Here is a 23,062-nt window from a genome sequence, read left to right on the forward strand (position 1 = left end):
CTATCTCAGAGTCTTTAGATTTCTGTCCCAGATACCCCAGCTTTTGCTTTGACCCGCTGCATTTGCCTTTCTGCAGTTCTTTACTGTTTTGCCAAACTGGAGGATTAAATTATATTGACCACACCAACCCAGTGTTGATATCAAGGTGCTTTGGGAAAACTAATGAATTAAACCTCTCAGAATTCTAGAAAGTTTAATAAGCAATATTATCTTAATTTTTCACATTGATAAGCTGAGGCATAGATGTGTCTTGCTGTACCCTGCCTCAGTTTGGACAGAAGGGGATAGGAGAGGGAAGAAGTGGGAGAGGAAAGCTGAACATAAGTCTTACTGGACAGCTTAGACATTAGGATTTGCAAATGGAGATAAAAGTGATTTATTTCCCATTCTTGTTTTATAGTACAGGTTTTAATATTAATACAGTATGTAATGGAATATAGTAGGCTTTAATCCAGGTAATAATTCACTCACATAGTATCACCTTCCTTCCACTTCTCATCAAATCTTTAACAGGCTGGATCCTGAAAGGGTGGTGGTATGATCTCTTATTGCCAGGGCTCACATATTTTAATGAATATGCTTGAGACTGTTTAGATGAACTTTTGTGGAGTAATAAAGATGGGGCTTCTGGAGACCTCTTCTAGCACTCAGCTATGACCTTATTCCCAAGGCAGGATCACACATGCACCCATGTCAGTTCTGACAGCTGTTTGTGTAAATGCTGCTTAAAAACTTCTGATTTTGGCTCTTTACTATGTATTCTTCCCAGTATGGAGAACAGATAACTTCCATATTACAGAAGCTTTTCCTTCTACTTAATCCGTCCTTTTCCAAATATGATCCCTGAAGGACTACTTTCATTTCTGTCTTTAGGTTTTCCTGGGTACAGCAGCTCTTCCTCTTCTACTACGTCCTTGGAAGGCAAACGGAATTACTCCAAGAAGCGGAACTCAACTAGCAGCAATAAAAAGCCACTGACTAGAGTGTCTTCTGCCTCATCCAAAATTAGTGCTGGTACAGTCTGTTTTGTTGAGGTGTATTTTCACAGGTGGGAGTGTACTGCTGCATTGAGTACTCATGTAGAACTACTTGTGCTGTTTCAGAATCTGAGACAGTTCAACAAAGAGACTCGTGAAGTAGTTCAACCGTGAACCTAAGTTTGGCAACTTTTAGAAAGATTTTTTTTTTTAACATCTCCAAGAGACTTTTCAGAGCAGAGAAAATTTTCATGCTGGCACAAAGCAAGTCTTTGTCTAAGCAAAATTTGTGATATGTTGTCATGTGCTAAAGGTATGCTGTGTTAGATAAATGCTCTGTTTAACAATCAGTTGGCTCACTATTGAAGACTTTCTTAAGCTTTAAAGATATAATGTCACTAATTCCATTCTTGTTCTTCTGTTGACCAGGATTGTATAGTACTCCGACTATGAGAAAAAATGCTCTTGATGGAGAAATTCAGGTTGGAGACAGAGTACTGGTGGTGGGACAGAGAACAGGCACTGTTAGATTTTGTGGGACAACAAAATTTGCACCAGGTATTTGTAATATTCCGTTGTAGAATTAATATGGAATAGCTTACATGTGAGCACATGAACATTAAGAGAACTCCATCTTTTTCCTCACTCCTTCCAAAAAAAATTCTAAATTTGCTGATATGTTTCCAAGTTCTTTCTCTCTCCTGTGTTTCACTGAATATTTTTTTTACTTTTAATGCACCTGCCAGGAAAAAATAATGGTTTAAAATGTGACTTTTACTTGTCCACTATCATGGCTTAATTAGGAGAAATACTTTAATGTTGAAGTTGTAGGTATTACAGAATCATAGAATATGCTGAGTTGGAAGGGACCCACAGGGATCATCGAGTCCAACTCTTAACAAAGCTTTCTGAAAATCCTCAGTTTAGTCTCCAAGGGGGTATGTAGTTTATTGAAATCACATGCACATCTCCTTACTTTTTGTAGTAAAGCTTTCTGACACAGCTTGTCTCTTGCAATACTGGCACTCCTATGCCATGTACCTAACTCATTCTTAACTTATTGGCATCTTTAAGAGGGTAATTATGAGCAATTAAATCTTAATGAGAAAACCTTTTGGTCACAGGACCAATAAAGTTAAAAACATCTCAGTAAATCTCAGCCCCTACCACCAGTTTCTCATCCTTCTCCCTTTCAGCTTCTCCCTTCCCCGACTAAAAAACACTTTGCAGTGAAGCCAGGTGTTTTCCACAGCAGCCAGTTGTTTTACATTCTGGAAATTAATTTCTGAATACTATTTTTTTTTGTAGCCAGATTTATATTCTTTATGGCCCTATCTATAATCTTATTGCAAGAGTTATGCAAAACCAGCTGGTAGGTGTTGGTGTGAGAACCCAGTTTGGTTGAGGTCCGTTTGATTGATAGGTGATGGAAAATACTCTGTTGTGACACTTGGTGGCATCAGTATTAAAAAAAAAAATTAGAATGCAAGACTGTGGTACTGTTTTCATTCTCACCCCTTTCCCCAGTTTCAGTAGGCAGTCCTGGCTTAAGCTACTGCAGTTAACTGAGCAACACTGTAAGTCATCACAATGAGAAAAGGACTGGTTCCCAAATACACTATAACAACTGTAAAATCAGAAAGCTGTTTGACAGTGTAAGTCTCCTCCCTCTCTGCTTCAAATCAGGAACTAAATGTTTGGAGGAAAACATGGCATTGTAAGAAGTGAGGATGGAAAGATGACTGATCTTCACCATTTGCTAACCTAGCAATTTATAGAAAATGTAACAGATGCATGTTTAACTATTTCAATTTTAATGTGTATCAGAGCTCTGGAGGTTATCCAAACTTTGTTCCTTTTGCTGCAATGCAGATCTTTATTTGATTCTAAAAACAGGAAGGGGAGAACTGATGTACTGAGCTCTTCTAATTCATAAGCTGTCATTCCTGAGTTTCTTGAGCTGATAATTAGAATTACTGTTTTATCCAGTGCCTTAGTACCAAGTGACTTGAATTAAATTTTGAATCTTTTGGGGATGGATAGCATAAGGACTACTAATGGAGTATGAAATTTAGCACCTTTATGTAATTAGCTCACATTTATCACAGGTTATGAACGATCAAGCTCATTAACATCTTGATGTCTATTCAGTGTTCTGTACGAGATTAATTGATGACCAGTTCTGATTCCTACACCCTTCTCTCAGTATCTTACAACCAGCCTTGCAATTTGTATTAATTATAACTTGCTAGATGGAGAGAAGGAATGAATTAATATAAAAACTTTAATTTTACTGTTGATGATCTCAGATGAGGCATAAACCATGTGGTCAGAGGACTAAAGAGGGAAACCTGAACCAGTACTGCTCTTCTTTCCTGTCTCCTTGTTGTCAAATAGCCACTGTTACATTCAATAACATTGCATTTGGCTTTAGTGTACATATATATATGTATACATACACTAAATCTTTGATGTGCATATATATATATATGGATATATATATCTCAAAGGTTTTACCTTTTTTATAGTAATTAAAATGTCAGTGATTTTCTTGAAAGCATATAAAATGCGGAGATAATTATATTTAGATTCAATAGGGTGTAATTTTTGCATAATTGCATAGATAGCTATTTTATAATACACATATCTACTTTTATTATCTAGACTTTTTTCAGCTAGAAACTGTTTTCCTTGATGTAGGTGAATGCCAACTGTGCCAGCTGTCTAGATGAAGAAAAGCCTGTAGTGTTTTGTTCAAAATGCCATGATTTTACTGTCTTGAAATGTAGGATTCTGGTGTGGAATTGAATTGGACAAGCCTCATGGGAAGAACGATGGTTCGGTGGGCGGTGTGCAGTACTTCAGCTGTCTGCCCAGATACGGTATATTTGCACCACCGTCTCGTGTACAGAGGTAAGGGTTGTCAGATGCTTTCTGACATTTCCAGTGGGCAACAAAATTTTGAGCAGATATGGAAGATACAAATGTTTTCTTCTGCTAATGGAAGTTTATAACCTTCATGAAATACCCAGTGGGTTTTAGATCAGCTTTTTGAAATGAGAGTATAAATTGGATATGCAGCTACACCATCTCTCTTGCAGCTACTTGAGGTGTTTTTATTCCAGGGTCTCTGACAGTCTGTGTTCGTGACACTTTACTTTCATGACCCAATCCTGATGCACTCAGCTAAATTCAGTTATAAAAGGAAGTTGCCCTTAGACGTGCCTGGAAATACTATTCTCAAGAAGAGCATCCCAGGAGTTCAGTACTCTTTCCTCCTACATTTGTAATGTAGTTACTTTGCCAGACATGTTCTTACTTTTCTTTCCCTGAATATACCAGCTCAGACAAAGTGTTAAGAACTTGCCTCAAAATTATCTGCGCTGTCTTGATGAATAAAAAGCAAGTAACTCAAATAAACCAATTTGCTCCAGGCACTTCTTACATACCAGCCTGAGTGCAGCAGAAATGTTGGTATCTCTTGAGGGGGCAGATGGAGAAGGGGAAAAAACCAAAACTTCATCAATATTTGACAAGAAGTCAGAAGGTTTGTTCATAGAGTTGAGTTGAAATTACTTCTTTGTTGTGTTATTGCTTTTCAGACTAACGGGTTCTCTGGACTCTCTCACAGAAACTTCGTGGAATAAAATGAATCACACTTTTCCAGGTAGGACCAAAGGCACTGTGATTTTTGGCTCAGGCAGCCTACCACAGGCCCTACTCTACAGCCAGAACCTACTACTGCACAAAGCCAACTTCCTTAGAGGCACAGTAAATTTTCAAGGAACCCAAATGCCAGGCAATAGTCTGGCTGCTCCTTTCCCAAAAATGTAGCCTGCAGAAGGAACTGTGGAGTACTGTGTTGTTATTAGCACTCTACTGGCAGAAATAATTATGTCAGAGTTAAGACTGTTGGCAGTCTTCCCTTATTACTGTATTGCATTCTAATCAAAGATAATCAGAAATTGAACCTGCTCCTTAATCTAAATTGAGATGGATGAAGGGATCAGTGTAGGGTGAGGTCCATATGGAATTACTAAAACTTGTGTAAGATATTTGAAGTATTTTTCTTTTTCCATACCGAAGCTTTTTGTGAAAAGGCTGCTTCAAATTACCGTTGTTTGGTTTGTTTAGTTTAATTTCTGTCCCCTCTAAGAATCTGAACATATTATGGGCATGTACTTTCATGAGAAGTTTCATCACTTAATTTCCAAATTAGAGGGGAGAATGTGTAGCAAATGTAGTGGAAGCAGTATAAAAGCAAACACAGAGAAAACACAAAGAATGTGAGTTCACAAAGGGTTTTTTTTCTTAAGAAGTCCTACACAGCTTATTAATCTTTCCACTTAGGTTTTAGGCGCAGTCTCAGCACCACTTCTGCATCTTCACAAAAGGAGATAAACAGAAGAAACTCCTTTGTTAGGTGAGTGTTATGAGTTTCAAGTGCTTGGATGAGCAGGCTGTTACCTTTACTGTTTCTTGCTCAAAAGAAAATCTTTATGCATGTAGAATATCTTGACCTTTATATGTTCATTTTTTTCTTCCAAAACAGACCAGTATTGGACTATTTTTCCATAGGTATCCAGGAGTATAGTCCTTGAATTCAGGTTGGCATTAAAACTGTTTTCCAGTCATTCATCACAGCATATTCTCCAAATTGTTGTAGTTTTACACAGCTGGATGAAGTTCAGAGGGTCTTGTTAAAGGACTTTACTTCGTCTTGGTGATCCTGACTGACACTTGCACGTTAAAAGTTGTTTCAAGCCCCAAATAAAATGTTTCATTTGCCTTAATTTACCAATACTATCACCTCCTGTAAATATTGTAGATCCCAGCATTGGGTGGAAGGAAATTGCTTTTCCAGTATTTCAGACTGCCAAGTGTACCTGCCTGTTATTCTTATTTCATGGTTTGTTAGTGACTTGAGATTAAACCCATTTTTTTTAAAAAAGGGATTTGAGGTTTTTCTCCCATGTGCTTCACAGAATTACAGATTTGCCCTGGATATTTTGTAGGAAAAAAAGAAGAAAAGGGTTTTTTTCCTTTCTTTTGTAACTAGATCGAAGAGCTCCGTGTTACGGCGCAGCTGGAGCAGCACCACTACAGCTCACTCCGAGGGGCCCGTGAAGCTGCACGAGGGCTCTCAGGTTCTCCTGACCAGCTCCAATGAAATGGGGACCATCAGGTACATTGGTCCGACAGACTTTGCACCGGGGATATGGATCGGGCTGGAACTCCGAAGTGCCAAGGGAAAGAACGACGGCTCCGTGGGGGAAAAGCGCTACTTCACCTGTAAGCTGAACCACGGGGTCTTAGTTCGACCTAGCAGAGTAACCTACCGTGGGATTAATGGGGCAAAGCTTGTGGATGATATTTGCTGAGCTGAAATGGGCTCAGAGAGTAGAAAATAAGTATTTTAAAGCACAAACCAACCCCATCTAGAATGCGAACTTATTTTGAAATTATTAAATCTGCGTTTGCATTTTACATATATGGGTATATATATGTATGTGTGTGTATATAATATATATGATATATATATTTTATATAAATATATATATATAAAATAGATAAAAAAGAGTTCAGTTGTGTTAGGAAGTAAAACCACTCTTCTGTTTTAGTTAAACGGCCCTTGCCTGGAAGGTTTTTTACAGGAGCATCTCGTGTTTAAGGTGCTGCATCATTTGACTAACGTTCCAGTTAGAGAACACGAGGATCTCCAGCGTTCTCTAAAGTTCCTGTGTGATTCATGCAGTATTTAAACAGTTTTCCTCCATGTAGTAATGAACTGGTAATGCTTTGTGCATTGCCCGCTTTTGACAGCGGAGGTGGTTGATGAGTGACATTAGCCTGGTTCCCGGGCACTTTGTCAATTCCAATACCAGCTGCTAGCAATAAGGAAGCAAAAAAAAAGGAAAAAAGACCTCTTTTTCAAGCAGTTGTGGAGTATTTTTGCATTTTATCATTTGGATCCCTCCTCTTACCCCCTCCTCTTCTCCAGAATGCAAAAGGGCTGATAAATACAAGGATTTGCTGCTATCCTAGTGAACAGCAGCAATTAAATAAAAAGCCTTTAAAAAACACAAATATGCTGCATGTCAGTCTGTATACTAAAGAGCACTTTTTGTTGTGCATTTGTAGAAGGAGCTATGTATAAGAAGCACTCTTTAAAATAATGCACTTTGCACTGTCCTGGAGAGCTTTCTCTCATTTTTAGAGACTTTCTTTTTGTTTGGGGTGCTGCAGGCAATGAGTATCACAGTTTTGAAATGCAAATAAACCCAGAGTGGAATTACATGTAATAGCCTCTTCATAAATATTAAGTCTGTATAAATACAGCACAGTAATTCCTGCCAGTGGTATGGAACATATACAGGGTTTTCAAGCAAGCTGTTGCCATTATTTGATTGTTTGTGATACGTTTCTTCTTGTTTCCTTTAGAACAGTTTCCAGTATAAATTTCTTATAAGTCTTATGATAAATTAAGCATAGTTTTAGGTACAGCACTGTAATGCGCCTTGATGTGACATTATTTGCATATCAGCCTTTTAAAATAGCTAATATTTTGTCCATATTTTAAACATATAATGTATTTTAATTGCTCAGCATATGTAAACATTATCTGATTAGGATGGTTTTGTGTTCCAGAACAGTCGTTTTACTCTTAAATGATTTGCTTGCTCTTGCCTACTTGAAGAAGTGACACTTTAAATCATAATAGCCTATTTTTAGACAGAATCCTGCTGCTGTAACCTTCTTTTAAATATTGCTGTAGCTATTTTTCCTGAGCCGTATTTAAAATAATGCACATTGTATTCTAACTTATGGAAATTTTTAATTGAATATAAAAGCTGTAAATTTTGAACGTAAAAAAAAAAAAGCAATGCTTTATATTTGCAGGTGCAGATATTCAGTGATGTACTGAACTTTACTTTGTCTGATATCTGTTTCTTGCTGGTATTAATAAAATGAAACGCTGTTGAATAATGTACAGCAAAAAGCAAAAAGAATTTTCACTGAGTCATTACAGAATGTGCATCTCTCGCGTCTGTTCTTATGTACAAATTAGGTACACGGGATTCATGTGGAACAGCAACTGTCACATGTAAAGCAGAAGCTTTTGTGTCTTCTGGCTGTTCCGCACAGAACTGCCAGTTTCAAACAAAGCCTTTGCACAGCACGTTCTGTCACAGCCTGGTGCTCCTGGGTGAGCAGTTGAGTTCCTGTGATGAGACTCATTATCAGGAATGCTGTTTTTCCTGCCTGAGCAGATGGAATGGGTGTAACTGCTTTATCTGAGGGGTAGCTGGAGTTCTTCAGGAGGGAGGTATGGGAACGAGTGTGTGGGTGAACAGCAAGCTCAGGTAGTTTGTTATAGTCACACCATTTCTGTGTGGTCTGTCTTGCACAGATGAAGTAATATATAAGAACAACATCTTTACAATAGTTTTCTGGTTCATTGGTAGCTTTTTATTTTTTTGTCCGAGGGTGTCAGGCTGCCCCTTCTACAGCTCTGTAGCTACACCCAGTTTGGCTGGAAGTGGGGTCTCAGTGGCCTGGGCTAGTGAGTGCTGCAGGACTTCAGTGGACCTGTCTGATGGGTACAGAAGAGGGCACAGATACTGAGTGTTGGTGTGGTGCACTTTCCCTTCCATTCCAGCTTCAGCCAGCTGCACATTTCTCCTGAAAGCTCTGGCCATAATCAGCTTGAGCACTGTGGGTTAGAGGAGCAGGACTGTTATCAGGGTGGAGATGTTTTGGCAGCACTGAGAATCTTCTGCAAGGAAGCAAGAAGCACTGTAAATTTGTGCAGCCTGCAACAGAAATAAATCAGTCCATTCCAGAAAGGATTACTCTCCTCAAGTTGGTGAGGTGAAGGGATTTGTGCTTCCCTAAATCCAAGGTAAGTTGCCATAATCCTTTCCTCCAATTCTTGCAGGATGATACTGTGTCATTAAAAAAATTCTGAAAATAAATGGCAGTGAAGTTTGGAATTTGGTGTTGTGCAGAGGACTGACTATCACAGCCCCAGACTGGTAGAAAAAGAGCCAAATGATCCTCAAAGTCCCAATAAACTACATAAATATTATCTGTTATTTATAAATAAACAGATGGTCCCCAGCAATTCTGTGCTGCCTGTGTGGACTTTGAGGCTAGTCCTTGTCCCACAGCATGTCCCTGGGGTCTAGTTAGAGAAAATGTCCTTCAGTGCTCTTATCCATGAAATTGTTCAAGTTTTTTTGGACACTGGAAAGGCCACAGGTGTGTGTGACAGGAGAAAGAGAACTTTTTTGAGGTATCCCAGGATAGGGGATTCATTTCTAGTGAGTTCAGCTCAATTAGATTCAGTGATTGCTTTGCAGATGCTGACAGTAATGGCTTTCTGGGCAGGGAGCCTGTGCTTTCAGAGGGCTGCTAGCCAGCAAGGTCTGAGGCACAAGGATCCAAGACTGGCACTGCAGATTTGCAAGACATAACCTGGTTCCTCTGACAAGTTAGCTCTGTTACCTGCAAGGGTTTTCCTTAGGTGGCAAGTCCAGCATTTATGTCATTGCTTTTACAGAGTTTAGTTTTCTGCAGAAGCCTTGTCGTACACCAGGTGGAAACTTAAACTGTGTCCGTGAAAGCCACACAGTGGAGCACCCACCTGCATCCTTTTCACTGCCTTGTCACAGACAGACAACTCTGGAAGAAATGGGAATCAGAGCAAAGATTGCCAGCTGATGCCAGATCCAAAACAGTCTATGTGGCTGACTGGTGACCAGGTCTCCTGCTAGAAGAGCACAGGAGAGCTCCCTTTTCGGTTAAGATGGAGAGGAGCCAAAGTGGCAGGGAAATGGAGAGGAGAGGTGCCTACAAGATACCTGCTCAGGAAAAAAGTCTTGTTTACCAAACCACAGCACTATCCTGCAATAGAATGAGCTTGTGAAGGAGAAAGTTTGTAGATAAGTCAGTCCTAATTTCAAGGACCATTTCTTGAGAATGCATCTATGCAGGGCATAGGAGTGATGGGAGAAGGGAAAAAAGTGTTTCAGGGAAGGAACTTCCTCTTCCTAGAATTGTCACAGGATTCATGTCACAGGATTCAATACTGGCACTCCACTGTATTAAAATACAGCTTATACTTACATCTACTCCCAGTCTCTATCCAGACTCAAGGAAAAAGGCTGTCTTAGTAGGATATACACATTTAGGAATGAAAACACCCCAATGCTCTCTTCAACCCTTCCCGTTGTTCTCCTTTTATACTGGCCAGTTTTCTGTGGGCAGTAGCCAACCTTGGTGCTTTGTGACAGAAGGAACGGCACGTTTGTAAGACACTTGGCATATGATGTTTGCAATCCAGAGAAGTCTGAAACAGCTGCTGCTCTCCTGAAAGGTGGTTGGGTCAGTGTAGCACAACACCAACTCCTTTGGGTGTCTGTCACCTTAATACTTCTGCAACTTTACCAAGAAAAAGGGATGTCCAGACACCTCCCTCTGACCTCGATCCAATCATTGCACAGCCCAACACAGAGAAAGCCAGCTACTGTCATTTTATTTGTCTTCATGCCTTGTGGTTCACTACACTTGTTTACAATACAAATACACTATTCAATACAAAATACTCAATGACCATATATTAGTATTCTTCTTCATAGTATCCCTGAAGTGCACAGGCCCTTCCTTTATAAACAATGTTGCGTAAACAGCTGTACATGAGACAGACACTCCTATAATGAAGCTTGTTACTAAAAAAGCCAGATGCAGACAATTCGGACATTTTCCTGTGGTGGGTTTAACTCTGGGACAGACAAATGGCCATGTCTTTGCTGCTGTGGAAGGCTGTTTTATGCTATTCCTATGTCAAGGTTCTCGTCACCCAGAAGACAGGCGCAGTAACAGGAGCAGACGTGCAAAGTTACACCCATCACACCCTATTTCAGACCCTTTGTGTCGTGCAGCGACTGCGCCCGGAGGTGCTGCAGCTGCTCTTGGAGCCTCTGCAGGGGGAAGCCAAAGCAGTTTGACACCGCTGTCCAAGGCTGACTTGGCCAAATTAACACAGCCCTTGTGCTTCCAACCTGTGGTACCTGCACCTCCCCTCGCTACAGCAAAGCCCCTCTCCCACCACCACTCCTTTGCTGTGCCTCGAGGAAGCAGAACCAACCAAACTTCTTCCCTTGCTTCATTTCCAGGCACATGATGGAGAAACAAGGTTCAGTAGCAAAAAGGGAAGATGATGGGACAGCTGGAAAGAAACAGGCATCCCAACCTAGTTTACCTCCAGCAGCTTACAGAAACCTATAGGAAACAGGCAATATCCTGAAATAAGCCATTTTCCAGGTATAAGAGTGGTAGTACAGGGTTTTTCCCAGTCATGCTTTACATCTTGTAGGTCATCCTGCTTCCCACTTTTCCACTGTAAAATGAGGAAGATATATATCAGAACATCAGTATTAACAATGAAAAAGATTAACAGTCTTAAAAACAAGTTCCTTAAAAAATATACAGTGTGTCAATAAACTGTAATTTAAAAAATAAGTTACAGACAAAAATGAGTAAGAAGGTTAAAATAACTTGAATTTGTTTTTCTGCAGCACTATAAGCCTAACATGGAGGAGTTTGATAAAGGAATTTGGGATTTACTCATCCAGAGTGCTTTGGTCTGGTGAGCCCATGGTGACTTAAGCCCCTTCGTTCCCTGCAGCACTGAGTACTGAACAGGTGGATATTTCTAGACACAGAAATTAAAAGTTTCTGGTTCACGACTGGACAAAATGCTCAGGGCAAACTGGCACTGCAACTGCAGCTCTCACATGGCTAAATGTTACATGTTAAATGTCCTGTCAGCCCTTCAGCTAATTGGAGATCATACAGTAACTGATAGTGCCTGAGTGTGCACAGAGGGACAGAGGAAAGGGGGATCATTAAGAAAAGCGTTCTTCAGATCATCCCAGTGATGCAAATAAGATCTTGCACTGTCACTGAAATCCTGGCAATGCTTTTGGCAACAGGACAGATGCTTAAATTTAAGCAAGGGAATTGCAGAATGACCAGGAAACTCTTTGATGCAGCCTGCACACAAGCAGCAGCGCACCTTTTGGTCCAGGCAATTAATTTGTTTTCTAAGAGAAGGAGGGCAGGCAAATGCTACAGCCCTTGTTTCTGAGTGACAAGATTTGATTAGCATCAATATTTACAGAAAAATGTTTGCAACCTGGGGTACTATGCTTGGACAGCAAAGAGGGGTAACAAACTAAATGCTTGGTGTGGAGTAGCTCTGATATGTTGTGTCTTTAATATTAAAAATAAGCCCAAACTGAATTTCTGACTTGCAAGAGTTAAGAAAAGGAGATTTAAAAAAACCCCCAAACAAACACAAACAAAAGCTGACACAAGAAAGAGCTCCAAAACCAAACAAAAAAACCCCAAGAAACCCCCCCCCCCCCCCAAACCAACAAACCCTAACAAAACCCCACAACAAAGTGTTTTACACAGGAGACACTGGAAGGAAGTTCACTTAAAACCAACTGCCAGTGCTGAACAGTATTTATCTCGATGCACTGTACTCAGCAGAGTGGAGAATTTCAGTAGTAATTCACCATTTCCCCAAACAGAATTATCTCCTGACATATTCCATAGGTAAGAAGCAGGAAAGTGTTTAGCTCCTTCATTTTTTTTTACAACTCCCATTCTGTAAGAGTATTTCAGTTGAAATTCTATTATAAAATAACTGCACAGTACAAGTTCAGAGACACTCTCACCATGCTGGGAAAGCTTCCCTTTCACCCCTACAAACTTATAATCATCTCTTGCTGCTTGTGCTTTTAAAGCTTCTTTAGAAATGCCACCTTTTTAACATTGTAACCTGGCAGCTTATCTGTATTTGTGCAGCATCAAAGCTGCTGCCTCAGACCCAAGAATTAATACTTTCAGTTAGTCAAAGATCATTAACTTAGCAACTTTATGTTCCTGTGTATTCTTTAAAAACACTCATGAGTATACAGGTCAGCTTCTGCCCTCAGTAACATGGTAAGGCAGCAAAAACTCAGCGTGCTCCTAGGCAAAGAAATGTTAAAGAAAACAATGAGGAGCTTCAGCTCTTCTGAAAATGAAAAAGCTGGAATATTTAAATGAAAATTGCTATTATATGTGAATAATATACTAGTGTAAGAAATTTTTCTGGCAGTGCTTGCCTCCTGAATTAATCAGCTTTCCTGAGAGTCTAAAAACTACCCTATTTTGTTTACTGAGCTAGAGAGAGACACTAGTGTGACACTAACACAGTCCTAAGCTAGACAGAATCCCTCCCCAGTGGCTATTTCATGGCAAGAGCTGTGAGCCTAATAACCTTGGAGATGACAAATACTCTCTGAGTTCAACCTAAAGAAGCCTGTAAGAGCAACCCTCCTTATTCCTGCCAGACCAACACAGCACATGAACAGCAGCCCCTGACTCAAGCACAGCCTGTAACAAACCAGCACCCTGCTTACAGCATTTGGCATTTGTCTTAGAAAACGATTTAGTTTTGTGTATCAGAGATGTCAGAAAGACAGATTAGGAGAGCACAGCATCTCTTTCCCTCCTCTCAATGTGTTTTTTCACAAGGGGGGTGGCCCAAACCAAGCCCTCCGATTTGATTCTGCGCATCTCAAAGTTTAGGAGTACGTATATGTGGATTCTGGTTTGTTCCCTTATGAAGACAGGAAGCTTACCTCAGCATTTGGATCCAGGGCCAGATTCAGATTCACTTCACTGAAACGAAGAGTCTTGGACTGAAGAACACCTTCACGCTCCTTTGCTGATGCTCCAGTACATCCATTTCTATGGAAATAAGCACCCCTTTTTTGGATAGCGTTCATGCTAAAACAGCTCCTTGCAACCCTAAGCTGAAGTTACTAATGCACATCTTTACACATGAATTATTTCCTACATCTATGTTTTGACAATACACTTAACTGGAATATTTTTCATGCACAAGGTGTACAAAGTGAGTCAATGGAGTGTTTGTCCTTAAACCACTATCATACACGTATTTTGTTAAAGGGACAAGGGCTCTAAACCCTTCAAATACAGAAGTATCTGGCGTCTGGACTGTGGCACGATGTAGTCTTCTGCCTTTCTGGTGTTATTTGTACAGGGTATGTCAAAGGCTATAGTAAACCTCTGAGGTATGCAGGTGGCTGTCCATTTCCAGGGCATGGTGAAAGTCTCTGTCATGACCATGGTCCTTTAAAGCTTCACCTTGGTTCCACTTGACACGCACAAGTTCCTGATAAGGGCATTCCTACTTTTGTAGGACAGAAGGAATTTTAAAGGGCTTTACTCAGTTTTAGTGCTTAAGCATAGGAAAACAAAACCAAAACAAAAATCCCCAAGCAAACAATGCCTCTCCCAACCCCCAAATGCCTCATAGCATCTGCACCCATGCTCTGCTTCCTCTCCTCTCTCTTTCAAGGGATGCAGTGTGACCAGTGTCTTCCTACTGCCCTGTCAGCACCCCCATAACCGCTGTGCATTCAAGGACTTTCGAAGACTGGACTGTAGCTGGAACACAACTTGAGACATGTGCCATCGCGTCACCATTCAGTGCATGTTGTATCCTTTTTCGGTTTGGATAGAGGATGCTCTTCCCAAACCCAGTACAACATCTGCCAGCTGCAGGAGATCTCTAGGTCTTCCACAGCAACGACAGGTTTGGCATGGAAAACCTTGGACATGGAACACTCATGGCAGTGAGCCGCGGCTTTGACACGCAAGCAGAGAACGCACAACTGAGAAAAGCTCACGGGAAGGGCATGACAACAACCATGCGAATGAGTTGATGCAACAGCAGCTGGGCCTTGCAGATAACATCTGCATCCTCCCTCCCCCTTGGTTCTTTCACTCTACTGGGGCTCCGTTGGATTGAAGCCTCTCGGGTTGGTTGAAATTACAATGGCAAGGGTGGCACTTTCGGAGCAAGTTTGCACAAAATAGAAGGTGATGCTGTCAGATCCCTTGCTCGTGGTGTGTTGGGTAACAGGACATCTCTTCAAGGCTCAGGGCCACAGGGGGAAAAGTCAAGAGGGCTGAGGGCTCTCAGGGCCCCTGCTGGGTTATGTGGCTCTTGCTTCTAAGGACGGGGTCCTCGTAAGTGCTAGCGCAAGGTGGCGTGGAGGCTTCCAAGGGTAAGCCCTGCTGTTGGTATCCATAGTTGACATTCCCACAGGGGAAGTGGCGAAGCCTAAAGAGAGGCACTTCTTTAACACTTGCAGTTAGGGAAGATGGCTCTAATAGCAAGGAGGAGCCTGGCAGCCTGCCAGTCATAATGTTGGGCCCCACAGTACAGTTTCCTTCCTGTCCCAAATTCTCCCTCTCGTGCCTCTCCTTCTCCAGCACAGAACTGTTTTTGCTGGCCTGCTTCTCCGCAAACCAGGAACCATAGGTTGGATTCCAGAGGTTGGTGGGCTTGTTTCTGGAGCCCCGGCTTTTGTGCAGCTCAGAAGGGGGATTGGACTGGGCATAGGCCATGTTGATATGTCCCCCTGCTGAGGCTGATGGCACCTTCCCCGGCACTGGCTGTTCCAAGGCTCGCGCTTTCCCTAGAGATTTTCCAGCAGTGATGGCTGATGGCAGGGGTGGTGGAGATGGCAGGGTTTGCTTATCATCCTTTCTGTCTTGGTGTGTGGAGACCAATAGAGGAGAAATTCCTTCTGGGTCGTCAGGGCGCACCTTCTCCTCCTCCTCAGCTGATGGCCCATATTCTACTGGCAGGGCGGTGTTGATGACATCTGGATCCTGCCAGAGAGAACAATGAGATTTTCTCAAAGTCTGTAGGCATCATGCATTGAATAAAAACCTGACACATTTGACAGCTGTCATGCTATGACCACAGTGCATCATTCCCAGTACCTAGTGCCCATATTCCACGTGTACGGGATGCAGACAAAATGCAGTTAACTGTAAGATATAATGGGATATCCTTAAAAATCCAACTCTTAATAAAAACCCAACCCTAAAACTCACCACAGAATAGTAGAGGTACAAAACCAATGAAAAATATTTTTTATGTCCAGACAAATTTCCTGTGGGAATGTTGTTTTGGAATCTATCATCTATCATCTCAGAGTTCATAACATTCTCAGATAATATTGAGAAAGTCTCAGCCATGTATTGCCTCCATATAACGAGGGAGGAATGGAAATGCAGAGAGAAGGCAATACTGGCAGACCCCTTGAAGCCCAAATCCATAGGGATTGTGGTTATGAGCCATTTATGCAGTTTTGAGAATTAAACTGAGAGAAAATGTGGTGATCTGGGCAGCCTTTAATTATTGCTAGATGCCGTGGCAAGCTACAGAGAGCAGAAAAAAAATGCCTCCCAGTCGAAGGATCCAAACACACATGAAAAACAGATCAACCTTCCCAAGTAGCGAGGGAAAGCAAACTGACTGAGGCAAATAACAGTGAGGCCATACAAGGAGCCTGTGCTAATAAGGCAGCAAAACATTTTCTAAACTACTCTACTTCTTGTAAGCTAAACTGGTGGTAAAAACTAAGTAACTCCGATTTCAGCCTGGAAATTCAGCCGCATCCTTCCCCCTCCTTGCCCAGCCTTAGAATCCCCACTCCTTGAGCCTGGCTGTTTCCACCTGCCTTCTCCAGCACTGTCAGATTCAGAAAATTGCTAACAGCTGCTGAAACCACCTGCAAAGGGTGCTCTAAGATGGGACCATTCCTGTTCAGTGTTGACTATGTCTTAAGGGTAAACACTGGGAAGGAGTGGCTGGGACGAGGCATGTGAAACTCATGCAGGTGCTGGCCTGTCTTAGCTCTTTTGCTCATTGGAATCTGTGCCTTTACAAGCAGAAGAAGAGCTACTGGTGTGCTATTTCTATAGCTATGTAAGCTTGTTTAAGCCCATGCCTTTCAGCAGTGAAATATAAGATGGATCCAGCATCCAATGAGATGAATATCCCAGCCACTGTTCCCAGGGTGGCATCACTCTCTGGACTGCTGACTGCATTATTGCAGTGCTGCCTTCTTGTCTCGTATTCTGGCTTGTCTAGACCTCTCCTCAAGAAGAACCCTCTCCACCCACCTCCTCTGAGATGAATGAACACCCATACCTGAGTGCAGTACTCAATCCTCTCCAGGATTATGGCAAAATTTGGCCGGTCTTCAGGCTGGTGCTGCCAACACTGGGTCATAATGCGGTAACTGAAAGGGCAGAACAGGAGATGCTTATGAACAGCAGATCCTGTGGTACATAACAGCTTAGAAATCATAAGCATGCATCACCATTTTGACTTCCAACAAATAAGAGTTCTCTGCCTTCCCCAGAGTCAGACAACTGATGTACTGGTAGCCACTGAAATGTGACCACCACTGGGGTAAAATCCACAGCCCATCAGAGAAAGAACTCAGCCACCCAGAATCCCTTGGACAATTCACTAAAGGTAGGCAGGGCTACAGATAAAGGAGCCCAGTTTTCCCTATCTGTGAACAGTCTTATGCATTGAAGTTTCACAGCTAACCTAAGACACAGAAATACTGCACCATCTTTGACCAAACAAGCAGTGGCCAGTAATTCTCAAAAGGGCCCTCCATTATTCTCCAAAACAGACAGAAAAATTAGATATTAGAGAAATCACTGGCACTCAAGTTCAATAAAACAGATCAGCCACAATAAGATCAATCTTACAAATAATTAACTTTTGACTAGAGAAGAGCATTTGAAGCAGAAACTTATTTGCATGAATATATTAAAGTTAACATCTCATACACAGGGCCAGGGCAGTTTTTAGGTGGATCCATCCTTCCTCCATTGGTGACAAACTCCAGAACCTCCTGGTTACTTTTGCTAGGGTAGGGCATGTATCCCAAAGAGAATATCTCCCACAGCAATACACCAAAAGACCTGAATACAGAAGCAAAGGAAAATAAAGTGAAGTATACAGGAATGACCATCACTGGTGGGCAATGCCCCTAGGTTCAGTACCATCAGCATTGCTCTTTGCAGCCTTTGTGCAAATCCCTGCTGCAGGATTCAGACACAAATAAGTGGCACAGTTGTAACAGTGAATTTTCAAATTTGAATTTTGAATTTTAATAAATACTAGTAGTTGACTGTTAAGTAAGTAAAGTCTAGGATATAGGTAGGTAAATACGGTTTCTTTGCCCTCCAACAATAGTGACTCTGAAAAACCCAGCTTTTAGTACATGAAAAATGAATCTGAACATGTGTTTTTTACAAAATATTAACCCTTTACATAAAGGGTTACAACACAGACAGACTGGATAGAGAAGGAAAGGAAACATACCATGTATCTGTTTTTGATGTAAATATCCCTTCCATGAAAGCCTCAGGAGGCATCCATTTGACAGGCAACATTGCACACCCACCCTTCCGGTAGTAGCTGGCTCTGCAGAGAACAAACAGAACAGTCAGCCAAGAATTCAGAAAATGGCATTGATTTGGGAATTTTATAATTACAAATATTAAAATTATGAGCCAGAGGAGAGACTAATTAAGGCAGAACAGTATGGCAGAGAAAATGCTGAAGAGACCTGCTCCTTCTCACAAAAGTAGTGGAAATGGGCAAGCCATGGAAGGACTGTTTTATCTATCTCACTTCAGGCCTGATCTGGTGAATCAGTTATCCTCATCTGTGTCCATATTCCTAGTGAATTACTCAAACAATAACTGCTGCTGGCAGAGCCATCCCCTGCCCTTTTCAACCACAGCAAGATCTTGACCTCATTTCCCACATGGTCACCTTGAGCATCCCCACCAAAAATAAACAAAACCTATCCAATATGTACCCAGCCTAAAGCACTGCAAGTAAAATCCTAAAGCCTTTGTAAGAACAAGGAGCTTGATGAGAAGGATGGTTGGCCATTAGAGCTGGGGCACTAGTACAAAAACCACCTCCTGTGCTTCTGAGACAGTCCTTTATTGTCGCTGTCATTTTAAATAAAACCTACCAGCCCCAAATCCTGTGCTGGCAGCTGTGGAAGGATGCTCGTGCAAGCTGGTATCACTGATCATAACTACACAGCCTGAGCATCCAAAGGATATTCCTGGACAAAGAAACATGTGCAGACTTCAAAGGCACCTTTGAAAGCTCAGCACCAAAGTGTTCATCTTAGCAGTTGGTTCCATTGATTGTGAGAGAGACAGATGCTACTTTGTCCCAGCAGAGCCCCCTCTGACAGTGGGACAGCGTGGGGGCTCTTTGTCAAGGGAGAGGAGGGAAAAACCCCAAGCTGATCAGAGCTGATACTCTTGCGTTTTTGAAAGTAGCACTCTGTTTGCATCACCTCAGGCTGTGATACTGTCAGATCTCAAGCTAAGCAGAGCCAGAAGAATCCCCAAGCAGAAAAAAAAGTAGGCAAGGCACTGGAATAAACAGTTCAGGTGACTGAGCACAAGGCATTCCTTCTTCCGAGTCAGGGGCAAATCAATTCCTCAGCACAGCGGGATATGGTGCTGCACTTCTAGAGGTGCTATATGGAAGATGAGATATCAAACTGCAGCCCTGACTGCTTATGGTCATTAAAGATTTTCTGGCACTTCTTGCAAGAGCAGAGTAGTTAACCCTGTGTCTTGGCTGAATTCCAGTTTGGGTGATTACATTTTCCTGACCTTCCTCTGCACCTTCCTCCTTTAGCTGCAGTAAATTGAGAAGATTTACTGATGACACGAAACCAAAGGTGCAGGGGTAGCATCAAGGAGAGAGATTAAACTCAGAATGATTTGGGACCGCAAAACAAAAGGGCACATCAATGCCATTCGATGTGGAGAAAGCAAAGAAAAGAAACTGAGGACAGAATAAAAGAGGGAGGAATAACCCCTTCCATGACCACTGGACTTCATTGCCCAGGAGAAAGCTGTCAGGAGTGGAAAAAGTCTGCAGAGCACAGTTAAACTACAAATAAAGGCAAACACCAGAAATACATTAGCTGGGATTCACCAGGGTGGGATGTCTCCACTCTTGCCTTGATAGGGTTATGCAGAGCAGCCCAAGAGCCTGCTCTCCTGCACAGACACTGCTCCCCCCTCGTTTTAGTGAGCTTCCAATTGCAGATACCCTGGGCTTAGCTCTGCTACCTGTATATATCCCGGGCCATTCCAAAGTCTCCAATCTTAGCCACTCTCCCAGGCCCTCGACAGGTAAGGAGGCAGTTCCTAGCAGCAATATCCCTACAGGGAAAGAGAAGAAAAGCAACAGAAAGAGAAGAACCACTTAATCACTTGACAATTTCAAAAGTCAAAAAGAAAGCAAAGAATAGTACCTACTTTCCTGAACTTCAGAGAGCCCACAACAGAAATGTCAGTGTTTATGGCTAACTGTGATGTCTCAAATTCCAATCTACCCCCCTCAGCAGGAACAGTCCTGTTCTTTAATATTTCCTCTATAAACTTCACATAACACCTTCCAGTTGAAATGATGGGCCTCCTGAGAGCCCTCCTTCACCCCAGGAGCTGTTTTTAAGTCTCTAAGGAGTGCAAGAAGTGGAGCTGATTTTAGCAATGTACTAGTCTGGGGAATGATCCACTGATCTGTTCCTAGTGTGCTTGTTCAAATGTTGTCAAACGGTTGTTGCACTGTCAGAGACAGGTACAACAATGTGCAGGTGTTGCTCTGAATGCTGAAGCTATGGGCCTGTGCATGCAGGTAAAGCTCCAAGCTCCACCTCTGCTGGGCTGAAGTAAACCTTGAGATCTGAACAGCAAAGTGGCACACCTTATGGGTGACTCTTTCAGAACCGTGAATTACTGTCTCTATTCATCTCTACTCAACAATTTTAGATGCTTGCCAAACACCCTGTTCTTCAGGAGCAGATAACAACAGTCACAAGGTGTGGAACTTCTGGCTGTACTTGTATTGCTGTTCTCTGAGAGGGGAAGAGAAAGGTTACAAAATGAGCAGAGAGGCCCTAAGCAAAATTCATGATAGGGAGAGCTTTAAAGACTTCTGTCACAAGATTGTGTCCCTTTGCAGAGTAACCAAATGGACTGCACAAGTGCAGGCACTGAGACAGGGCTCAGGATTTTTGTTAAATATACAGGCCTTTTCCAACCTGATTTATAGCAGCTTTTCTGTTAACTGCTTCTATTATTCTGATTTTGTCCACATTGTTTAAAGGTATCCAGCCACTAGAGTGCAGCAGGACATAAACATATGGAGCAGGGCATTAAGAGTCTGTGTTGGCCTGTATGCAAGTCCTGCCCATGTTGTGTTCACCTACCTGTGAATGAAGTGGTTCTCCTCCAGGTATTGACACCCACAAGCAATGTCACGGGCCACGTGGAGCAAGTCCAGCATGGAAAGGGAGGAGGGCTGATTCTACCAAAAGACAAGGGAAAAACGTGGGTTAAAAGCAAGAACATGGTGTGATTTGTCACTGATACAACATTGGGAATTCTTCAACAAGTGACAACCTTCGATGTTAATACACAAAGGGATTACAAAAATGCACAAGAGAGAGTTCATACCCATGAACTATGGAAAGGATGTGCAGATGCAATGTCATACAGACCCCAGAGACAGAGTCAGAACAGCTGGATCTGACTTTCCAGCTCTATTGGGATTCCCCTGTAAGAATTTACCCCAGTTCTCATGGGAGATGCTTCTGAATTTTCAGCACGATTTTTGGGATCTGTAGCCTGAACCATTCCTCACCAAGTTTCTTTGTATTATTGCTAGCTCCTCTCTAAAGTCACCTTGAACAACGAAAATGACATTTTGTATAATGGCATGAGTCACATTTGCTCTTTCCCTCCTCCACATCTGTGTAGGTTTTATCTTGCCCCTTGGAGCACTGACATAGGTTTGTGTAGCCAACAGCTATGGAAGACTAAGGCTGCCAACTCCTTCCTGCCCCTTTGATGAAGTCCACAGCCCTTGCCAGCAGGAGCCAGATGCTTTAGCAAAAAGGGCAGCATTCGCACTGGCTCACATTTGTCAGCCTCTGAAGCCAAACCATCAGCTGCTGCACTGAGGTGTGAATCAGTGATCCCTGAGGCCAGTCCTGTGGGGGAGGAGGAAATCGTTGCTGCCAGCAGAGTGACGACAAACAACTGGGTGTCAGGGACTGCTTATTCCACAGCAGCCATTTGCCAGCTAAGTGTTTATTGGCCTTAGGTATTGGACCAAACAAGATTATCCCACTCTTTAGCTCTCTCTTATGACACCAACCATTCTGCCCAGTTCCCAAAGTCACCCCTGCCCATGGGACTCTCCCGCCAATGCAAAAACCAGCACAGCTTCTCCAGTGTGACAGATGACAGGGACTGCTTCTGTTGCGAAGAAACATAACTCCAGGCTGATGTGATGCTGTGCTGGCTGTCCCACCTGATCTAAACCACTACTAACTGGGACTGGAAATCAGTTCAGGCTCTGCAGCAGCCAGCAGCCAGTAGTTAGACAGTGGTCATTGGCTGGTAAAACTCAAAAAAGTCTTAACGTCTTTGGAAGAGATTAGAAAATAACTGGCCTCAATACTTGATTAATGAAATAATTGAAAAATGCTGCATATCTGTGTGAACAAAGCCTGTTTTTTTGAGTGCATAAACAAAATTGTTTGTGACCTCATACCACCTGCCTATATTTTATTACCTACAAAGTATAGTTCATTACATATATATACTTAACTGATTCTTTAGAACACTGGACTGCATCTCCCCTTAAACCTTCCTTTTTATAGAGCATCTATTTCCTGAAAACATAAAGCACCTCTTCCCCCATTTTGTGGGGAAGGGGGAATAATTCTTTTTATCTCTGTGAGTTCAAGTGACTCACCAGCTACACAAGATGGCTACAGTAAGAAAGGATGCACATGCCGTTTTCTTTCCTTTCAGGGTATAACCAAAGGGAATTTAATATCTCAATCTACCCATTCCCTCCTCTTCTGAGCAAGGGTCAGAAGCCTGAAGTGAAAACTGAGCAAAAAGCCCAATTCTTTACTCTGCAATCGATTCCAGACCTGAGCTGTACTGCAAAGCAGTCAGTGGGCTGAAGCTGATTTGAACGACATAGCTTTTTTCTTTTTTCCCCTTTTTTTAAACTCCCTTCCTTCCCCTCCTTGGATGAATTCCTTCCACCTTTTATTTGG

General features: G+C 42.1%; 2 protein-coding genes across 3 annotated transcripts in view; one reads left to right on the plus strand and one right to left on the minus strand.

The window, feature by feature from the left end:
- The window catches only part of CLIP4 (CAP-Gly domain containing linker protein family member 4), a 32,789-nt gene extending 24,802 nt beyond the window's left edge, over positions 1-7,987 (plus strand). For both annotated transcript variants that reach the window (XM_064648003.1, XM_064648002.1), the window contains 6 exons: positions 874-1,014; positions 1,407-1,535; positions 3,767-3,890; positions 4,580-4,644; positions 5,328-5,400; positions 6,037-7,987. In XM_064648003.1, the coding sequence (XP_064504073.1) occupies positions 874-1,014; positions 1,407-1,535; positions 3,767-3,890; positions 4,580-4,644; positions 5,328-5,400; positions 6,037-6,358 (854 nt within the window). In that variant the 3' untranslated portion in view covers positions 6,359-7,987. The remainder of the gene's footprint in view (positions 1-873; positions 1,015-1,406; positions 1,536-3,766; positions 3,891-4,579; positions 4,645-5,327; positions 5,401-6,036) is intronic.
- A 2,511-nt stretch (positions 7,988-10,498) lies between these two features.
- ALK (ALK receptor tyrosine kinase) overlaps positions 10,499-23,062 on the minus strand; it is a 317,575-nt gene continuing 305,011 nt past the window's right edge. Inside the window, 7 exon segments of the mRNA XM_064648001.1 lie at positions 10,499-11,379; positions 13,676-15,740; positions 17,071-17,161; positions 17,727-17,861; positions 18,265-18,366; positions 20,055-20,147; positions 21,197-21,294. Of these exon segments, the coding sequence (XP_064504071.1) occupies positions 15,042-15,740; positions 17,071-17,161; positions 17,727-17,861; positions 18,265-18,366; positions 20,055-20,147; positions 21,197-21,294 (1,218 nt within the window). The 3' untranslated portion in view covers positions 10,499-11,379; positions 13,676-15,041.

The sequence above is a fragment of the Pseudopipra pipra genome, chromosome 3 (assembly GCF_036250125.1).
Source record: "Pseudopipra pipra isolate bDixPip1 chromosome 3, bDixPip1.hap1, whole genome shotgun sequence".
NCBI lineage: Eukaryota > Metazoa > Chordata > Aves > Passeriformes > Pipridae > Pseudopipra > Pseudopipra pipra.